This window comes from Babylonia areolata, chromosome 18, assembly GCF_041734735.1.
Source record: "Babylonia areolata isolate BAREFJ2019XMU chromosome 18, ASM4173473v1, whole genome shotgun sequence".
Taxonomy (NCBI): Eukaryota; Metazoa; Mollusca; class Gastropoda; order Neogastropoda; family Buccinidae; genus Babylonia; species Babylonia areolata.
In genome coordinates this window covers 18,530,082-18,539,336 of record NC_134893.1, presented here as the reverse complement: position 1 = coordinate 18,539,336, position 9,255 = coordinate 18,530,082, and the positions used below count along the sequence as shown (strand labels likewise).

The 9,255-nt window shown below is 46.0% G+C and overlaps 1 protein-coding gene across 1 annotated transcript; it reads right to left on the bottom strand.

Annotated features, from left to right (window-relative positions):
* Window positions 1-5,508: 5,508 nt before the first annotated feature.
* LOC143292180 (uncharacterized) lies at window positions 5,509-7,621 on the bottom strand. Its single transcript, XM_076602363.1, has 2 exons — window positions 7,303-7,621; window positions 5,509-5,799 (listed from the first exon to the last, which is right to left on the bottom strand). The coding sequence occupies exons 1-2, from the start codon at window positions 7,429-7,431 to the stop codon at window positions 5,509-5,511; spliced, it is 420 nt and encodes a 139-aa protein (XP_076458478.1). The 5' UTR covers window positions 7,432-7,621.
* Between the last annotated feature and the right edge of the window lie 1,634 nt (window positions 7,622-9,255).

Here is a 9,255-nt window from a genome sequence, read left to right as displayed (position 1 = left end):
ATCATCATCATCGTCGTCGTCGTAATCATCATCATCGACGTCAACAACAACAATAATAACGTATACAAACATTTTTTTTTTAATTTAAAAAAGGAAAAAAAAAGGCATGATCACCATCAAAGGCCTTTGTGGGGAAAAAAAACAAACAACAACATCACATCCATTTTTCCATATACATGAACAAATCATTCAACGCAGGTGGGTTATTATCTCGTCTTTTATGTTACTCTGGAATCTCACCCTCCCTCCCTCCCTCCCGCTCTCCCTCCGTTCTCTCCTTTGGCTTGAACACTGTATAATTTTGTGAGCTTTGAATCAAGATACCAGAAAGAAAAAAAAGGGGGGGGATGATAACACGGTCAACAAGTGAGGAGGAATTCGCCACCAATGTTGCACATGTTTCAGTTTCAGTTTCAAGGAGGTACCGAAGCGTGCAGACTGACCCATATACGCTACACCACATCTACGTGAACATGTTGAAGACGGACATATTTATATGCTCTATATATCATGCGCAAAATGATGACCAACATAAATATACTGGCTTTTTTTTTCTTTCTTAAACTGTAAGACATGCTTCTTCTCATCAGTGTCATTTTCTTTCATTTCACCAAAAATCATGCACGAGCAAGAAGATAAAAGGAAATTAGAAACCATGTATAAAAATAAAAGCACAAATGATGCACACAGCACGTGTTACAATTGAAAAAAAAACCAAAAAACAAAACAACAAAACCCCAAAACAAAAGTTTCAGTTTCAATAGCTCAAGGAGGCGTCACTGCGTTCGGACAAATCCATATACGCTACACCACATATGCTAAGCAGATGCCTGACCAGCAGCGTAACCAAACGCGCTTAAAAAAAAACACCCCAAAACAGAAAACAAATCAACAACAACAACACAAAATCAAAAGTGCACACATCGAAATGCTTCTCCGATGCAATACAAGTAACACAAATATGGAAATTGATGTTTTGCCTGCAAGAAAGAAAAAACTCTCTTGCACGTCAGCTAGTCAGCCAGTCTTCCAGAAAAAAAAAAAAGCAAGTCAGTCAATCTGCCAGCGAGCCAGCTGACCAGTCTGGCAAACACTGAAATGCACATGCACTCTTAGCAAGTGTCGGAGTGCAAATAGTGCATACACAGGAATTAAGAGTGAAATGAATATTTCTCCATGCGAATAAATAATCAAACAGGCAAGCAAGTAAGCGAGAAAGTAGGCAAACAACTATGTAACAAGTAAGTATACTGTTATTTTGCGGAGACGTCACTAAAAAAAAAACTTAAACCGCACACACACACACACACACACACACACACACACACACACACACACACACACACACACACACACACACACACACACACACACACACACACACACTTACACACACACTAGCGGGCGACCACCAAAAGCAGAGAAACCCAAACCCCAAGAACATAAATGATTTATCATTTTTAGTGGACACGAACGAATGAACAACGAACGCACGAGCAAGAGTATCAAAGAAAACCCAAACCCTGCAAACAGTTAAGCAGACAAACAAGCAAAAAACACACACTGACAAACAAACAAGAGACCACCCAGTAAAGTGCCCACCATCGCAAAACACCGAACAGTTACCTCATTATCTCCCTTATCCCCCAACAGAAAAAAACAAACTCCTTATTTGCTTCCCCTGATTACCGATTCTGAAGAATCCTTAATTGCCACCCCTGCCTGCCTGTGGTGGTGAAGAATCCTTTAAAATCCCTTGGATCTGAAGGATACCGATCCCGGTCACCCCCTGAACATTATCAAGCCATGGAAAAGGACCAAGAAAGTTCAGTAGCAAAGCGCCAAGCTTTTCAACGTTTTCGTGTCGTTTCAAACTTTCACAATGTATGAAACAACGCATCTAACGATAGCGCAGACTTCATTTTCTTCGCCCTTCCTGTTTTCTTTTCTTCTGTTAAATTAAATGGTTCTGCAAGCATAAAATAAACATTCAAAAAAACCCAAAGTGTTAATACAGTAGATGGAGAATAGTTCAACATACACAGTGACACGCACATGATGACAGGTTCTGTAATTATGTTTCACACACTGTAAAATCTATAGTTTATACACTGGCATTACGTCGTTTTTGGCTGCCACACCCGAATAAAGGAATTCGACGCATTCACACAATTTTTCAAACCCGAAAAAGTACATGCGATTTTTTACACACACACACACACACACACACACACACACACACACACACACACACACACCTAGCTTTAAACATAACCACATATTCGTCATTCTGCCTTTTGTTTCCCTATTGTGTCAGGTGTACGTTTCATCAGTGCTCCTAGACCCCCATTTGTACTTTTTTAATATGCTGATAGGTACACAAATACACATGCACTCAAGGCTTGATAAGCGAGTTGGCATCCTCTGCCTAGCAGATGTAGTGTAGCGTATAACATGGATTTGTCAGAATACAGTGACGCATCCTTGAGGAACTGATTGCTTGCTCAATCGTACACATGTATCAGTTAAACAGTTGTCCAAAATGTACTTCCACACATGGTTAGCAGCATTCGAACTTGACGGCAATGTCAACAGGTACTTCTATAAAATACTCTGTAACATGTAACTCTCGAACGGCCCCTAGCAAGCAGAGTGAATTTCTTAAACCCGCGACACCGTGTAAGAATTTATCATAAGAATTAAGGAATTTCCCTTCGTCCCCCTGTTTGCATGGGTCACACATATCAAGTGCTCTGTCAGTACACGGCTCTCTCAGTTGATCCCGTCAAGAAAAGGGACCAGGAGACAGAAGAGAATAAGGATCCTTGATGGAATCGAACGTTATCGATATAGCATTATCGTTCAAGCTCTACGTTGTCGCGTGAATCGAACCTTGGGTAGAACAAGATTCTGTGATATTCTCCCCCCCCTCTCTCTCCCCCCCCCCCTCTCTCTCTCTCTCGCATTCACACACAAACACCACCATCACTACAGCAAAAAATATACGTACAAGAATAACACATACACCACCACCCATACCATGTAACAACAACACACACCACACACATAAAATATGCCACAACCACAACACATACTAACAACACACACATACCATATAACCACCACACCAAACCAACAACAACAACAACAACAACAACAACAACAACACACACACACACACACACACACACACACACACACGCATGCGTAAACAGTGATTTATCCCCCTACCCTCGTCTAATATTACTTACAATGAAAGAAACCCGTTAAACTGAAGAACACACACACACACACACACACACACACACACACACCAAATATTCACACACACACTTTGAGCACAGAAGAATGAACAGCCTTCCGACCGAAGTGTTCGCTGTGAATGGGACCATCCTACAGGGCATTGCAGGAGCGAGGCAGACAGACAGGCAGGCAGAGGGAGGGATCAGGGAGAGCGACACACACACACCACACACACACACACACACACACACACATACAACACACACATACAACACAACACAACACACACACACACACACACACACACACACACACACATACAACACGCACACACACACACACACACACACACACACACACACACACACTCACACACACATACAACACACACACACACACACACACACACACACACACACACACACACACACACACGGAAAGCGACACGGACACACACACACACACACACACACACACACACACACACACACACACACACACACATACATACAACACACACACACACACACACACACACACACACACACACACACACACACACACACACACACACACACACTGAACGGAATCTTCCCTGGCTCGTCACCCGTGAATTCAGCCCATCATCCAGCAAGCAAGTCAGTTATTAGTTAGTCTCTTCAGGACGATAGATAACACCACCACACAAGTAGTAGTACAAGATCGCTTTCACTTTGGAACGGTCTTCATCGGGTTTTTTTGTGTTTTTGGTGTGTTTTTTGGGTTGTTTTTGTTTTTATCTCACTTCTTGAGCGTCACAGTGTAAAGATGCAATAAATGATTACAGAACCAGACAGTACACAGTTCATTTCAAATCCGGACGCCACAACCATATATTTCTTCTTTTTTTTTTCTTTCCTCCTACATCTAGTCTTTATTTTTACTTCCAATGGCAAGTTTCTTGTGCAAGACCAATGTTCACGATTGTCGTCGTCGTCGTTGTTGTTGTTGTTGTTGTTGTAAGTGTTATTTATCCAAATATGTACTTTTTACATAAGTTATGTCCCTCGCAAACATTATCTTCGACCTACCATGAGAACCAAACAACCAAACCTACCAACCGAACAAACACAAAACACCAGCTAATCGCATCCATTTCCTTCTCTCTCTCTCTCTCTCTCTCTCTCTCTCTCTCTCTCTCTCTCTCTCTCTCTCTCTCTCTCTCTCTTTTATGTTATATGATATTACGTTTGTTTTATTATATTTTTGTATTACTTCATTTTCATCACCCCCAATTCCCCACCGACCAAACCATGGATCAATCACACAACTTCTACCTGTTCTTTTTTCTTCTCTTTCTTTCTTTCTCTTTCTTAAAAAAAGAAGAAGAAAATCTATTTTTCTCTTCCTCCTACTCAAAGCCTTGCCGCCTTTTCCCATCCCAGCCGACCACCACCCGCACCCACCCACCCACCCACCCACCAATCACACCCTCTTCCTTTTCTCTTGTCTTTTCTCTCTTTCTTTCTTCTTTCCTTAAAAAAGCCTTTTTCTTCAGCTTTATTGTTCTTCTTTCTTACTGTTCCCCTTATCTTTTCTTTCTTTCTTTCTTTCTTTCTTTCTTCTTTTCTTCTTTTTCAAACTTTTATTTTTAATTCTTCTTCGTTTTAATCTGACTCTTTCTTTTTCTTGTCCTCCTTCTCCTCCCCTCTTCTTCTTCCTCTGCCACCCTTCTTCCACGTCCTTCTCCCCTTCATCACCCTCCTCCACCTAGTCTCCCTCCTCCTCCCTCTCTTACCCCAACCTCTTCCCTCTCTTCCTCCCCTCTTCCCCCTCCTCTTTCCCCCTCTTCCCCCACCTCCTCCCTCTCTTCCTCCCCTCTTCCCCCTCCTCTTCTCCCTCTTCCCCCTCCTCTTCCCCCCTCTTCCCCCACCTCTTCCCTTTCTTCCCCCACCTCTTCCTCCCCTCTTCCTCCTCCTCTTCCCCTTCTTCCCCCACCTCTTCCCTCTCTTCCTCCACCTCTTACCCCGCCTCCTCCACATATCTTCCCTCCTCCTCCTCTCCTCTTCCTCCTCCTCTTCCCCCTTCTTCCTCCCCCTCTTCCCCCTCGTCCTCCTCCTCCAGCTCTTGCGTTCTCTTCCCCCACCTCTCCCCCCACCTCTTCCCCCACCTCTTCCCTCACCTCTCTCCCCCCCACTCCCCCCTACGTACTCTCCCTCTTTCCCCTCCTTCCTCCCTCTTCCCCCTCCACCCTCACCCGCCCCCACACCCCTCACCACCCTTTGCTCAGCCATTGTCCGGCACGATGGCGGGCCAGAAGATGACCAGGAAGACGGCGGTCATGGTGGAGACGATGCCCAGCACGCTGCACATCATGGACACCTTGCCCTTGACCCTGGCCAGCGAGACGTTGCCCTTCTGGAAGTCCTGGTTGGCCTTGACGGACAGCAGCACGGCCAGCAAACCGAAGGGGATGTTGAAGCAGACCAGCACCACCACGGCCAGGCCCATGTAGTTGCGGGGCTCCCTTGGAGCGTGGGCCGCCAGGGTGGTCCCATCAGGCTGGGTGGTCACCACCTGCGTGTTTTTTTTTGGGGGGTGTGTGGTGGGGGTGGGGGTGGTTGGTTGGTGGGTGGGTGGGCGAGTGGATGGAAGGGTGGTGGTTGGATGTGGGTGGTTGTGGTTGGTGGGTGGGTGGGTGGGTGGGTGCAGTGGGTTTGGTGGGTCGAGTTTGGTGGGTGGGGTGTTGGGTGGTGGGAAAGAGGTGGGGGAGTTGGTTGATGGTGGGTGGGTGGTGTTAGTGTGAGTGTGTGGGGGGATGGAGGTGAGGGCGGGGGGGGGGGGGGGTGTTGAGGGTGCGGAGGTCAGGGAGGGGGGGGAGGGGTTTTGGTTGGGGATGGGTGGTGTTAGTGTGAAATGTGTGTGGGGGCGGGGTGGGGGAGGTCGGGGAGTGGAGGTGTTGGTGTGAGTGTGTGGTGAGGGGTAGGGGGGTTGGGGGAAGGTAGGGGAGGGGTTGTGGTGGTGGTGAGGGGGTGGGGGTGTTTTTTGTTTGTTTGTTTGTTGTTGTTGTTTTTTTGTGGGGTGGGGGGGTGGGGGGGGGGGGCGTGAGGGGGGTGTTAGTGTTGGTGTTAGTGAGTAGGGGGGTGTTCGGTCGGGGTGGGTGGGGATGATTGGGGAGGGGTAGAGGGTGTTTGGAAGTCGTGTGGGAGTGAGGGAATGTTTAGGGAGAGAAGAGTAAGAAAACAAACAAAAAAAGAGTAAGAAAGATCATGTTGGTGATGATGATGATGATGATGATGATGATGATTATCGTCGTCGTTGTCGACGTGGTCGTTACCATCACCACCACCACCACCACCACCATCATCATCATTATCGTCGTCATAGCTATCGTTGTTGTCGCCGTCATGGTTATCACATCTTAGTCACATCATCATCATTGTAGCCGCCGTCGTCGTCGTCATCATGTCTTCGTCATATCCTCCTCCTCCTCATCATCATCATCATTGTCGTCGTCGTCGTCGTCAATGTTGTTGAACTCGTCATGATCCTCGTCATCATAAACATCTCATCATCGCCATCGTCACATCATCGTCCACCTACTCCTACCCCGCCTCCACCTTGCCCCCTGAACTTTGCCCCCCTGACACCCACCTTGCCCCCTGACACTCACCCTGCCCCCCTGACACCCACCTTGCCCCCTGACACTCATCCTGCCCCCCTGACACCCACCTTGCCCCCTGACACTCATCCCGCCCCCCTGACACCCACCTTGCCCCCTGACACTCATCCTGCCCCCCTGACACCCACCTTGCCCCCTGACACTCATCCTGCCCCCCTGACACCCACCTTGCCCCCTGACACTCATCCTGCCCCCCTGACACCCACCTTGCCCCCTGACACTCATCCTGCCCCCCTGACACTCATCCTGCCCCCCTGACACCCAACGTGCCCCCTGACACTCATCCTGCCCCCTGACACTCATCCTGCCCCCCTGACACCCACCTTGCCCCCTGACACTCATCCTGCCCCCATGACAACTTGGCCCACCACCCCTACCCTCCTGCCCCAGACACCCACCTTGCACCAGTCCTCCTCATGGTTCCTGTCGTAGTAGGTGGTGGTGGCGGTGGCGGCGGAAGAGGTGTTGCTCTTCCGGAACGACGACATCTCCAGGTCCGTGCCCGTCTGTCCCGAGTAGCAGATCATCGTGAACCTCTACTGCTGCTGCTGCTGCTGCTGCCAATGCTGCTACTGCTGCCACTGTTGCTGGGTGCTGTCGATAGTGAAGAAGTCGCTAGCAAGACATTATCTTTGGCTGATCGCAGTATCCAATGACTTGGTAGTTGAAGAAGTCTGGACTATCCAATGTCAGCGACGACAAGACACATTTGCAGTAGCAAAGACTGTAGATTCTTGATTTAACACTGAATGTGTTCCGATGTGAAAAATGCCATGGTGGAATTAAAACGCAGTTCAACGTTGGACGCCTATTGTAGGTTAGTTGACACCAGAACGCGGGAAACAATTATCCAACTATTTCTGCGCTGGCAGTTGTTGCTATGGATAAACGTTGAAATATCAACCGAAACTGACACTCAAATGTTCACGGCACTTTGATGACTACTAAGATGAATTAAGAAGCAAATACAGTTCGCCGAATCATTGGTATATTGTTTGTGATAAACGTATTTCCCTACTACCTCCAACATTGTAGACAAACGAACAAACACATTTTAAGTTTCTGAAACGAATACGATATTCTTGTTTCAACAGCTGCATTTTCGTTAGTGTGACATGTTGGAATATTTGCATTATGCCATCAGTGATAACACACACACATCCAAAAAAGTACCCCCGTTAGGTATCCTGAAACCATGCATATTCCAGTTCGTAAAACAGTCTTGAAGATAATATCGTGCAGTTTCAATAAAGAAAGTCAGTTCATACTACGAAATCACATTTCGGTGCTCATGACATCCATTCAAGCTCCCGATGATAAATAGAAATACTAGCAGGAACGCACATTCCACGAATGATTACAAGCTGAATGTTATCCACAACCTGCTCATGTTTGAATTACGATCAGTACCGATACAGAAGAAAAGCACATCAGCTGCGAAGTCGAATCTGTTCATGAAAATAAAATCACATCAAATTGCACAATTCACTTCACTGCGGTTCATGTCAGCAATGAATGAATGTTCAGAGAACAGTTGTTCTTACTGCGATAAATTCCGAACATTAATGAACACACACGCTTTTCTCATAAAACTCCAACAACACAAGATTTTCACTGACTCAATTCTGGTACTATGATAATATCTTAGAAGGGTTTTTTATGTTGTCGCAGACACTTGTTGATTTAAACGCAGACAGAAAATGTAGAAACGTCAATCGATCAGTCGGAAATAAGCGCATGACGCCTTATAGAGAACGCAAGATTCCATGGACACAACCAATGAAACTACACAACAGATAATAAAAAGAAAACCGCGGCTAACCTCTCCTCAAAAAGACTGTAAAATCTGTATGATAAGAATGTTCTCTAAAATTTAGGAAGTGTCCTTTTTTCATATAATTACGAACAGAAGAGTGTTACTTTATTCTGTTGCATCTTACGTTTTTAACTACCACAGCGTTGTTTCAGTGAGAACAAACACTGCAGTTATTCAAAGCCCCGAATATCAGTTTGCGATCATTATTAACCAATCTGCGAACGAGGTTTTAAATAGAAACAGCAGTAAGCAATCCAGAATCACAAACACCTCATTCCAAAAAGACACTGTCACAAGCATCGGAAATGAGTTTCTTTTTTCTTTCTCTTTTTTTTTTCTTTCCAAAGAGTTATGTGGATTCTTTCAATACCATATACATGCTACAACTCAACCAAGAATGATGATTCTGGCTGTGAGGAAAAATCCATAAAACGCTTTTTAACAGCGACTGCGTATGAGCAGTTTTCACTTCCACCAAAATGCAAACAAAAGAACACAGATTTTTTTTTTCTTTTTCCGCGAATCCAGTTCCGCC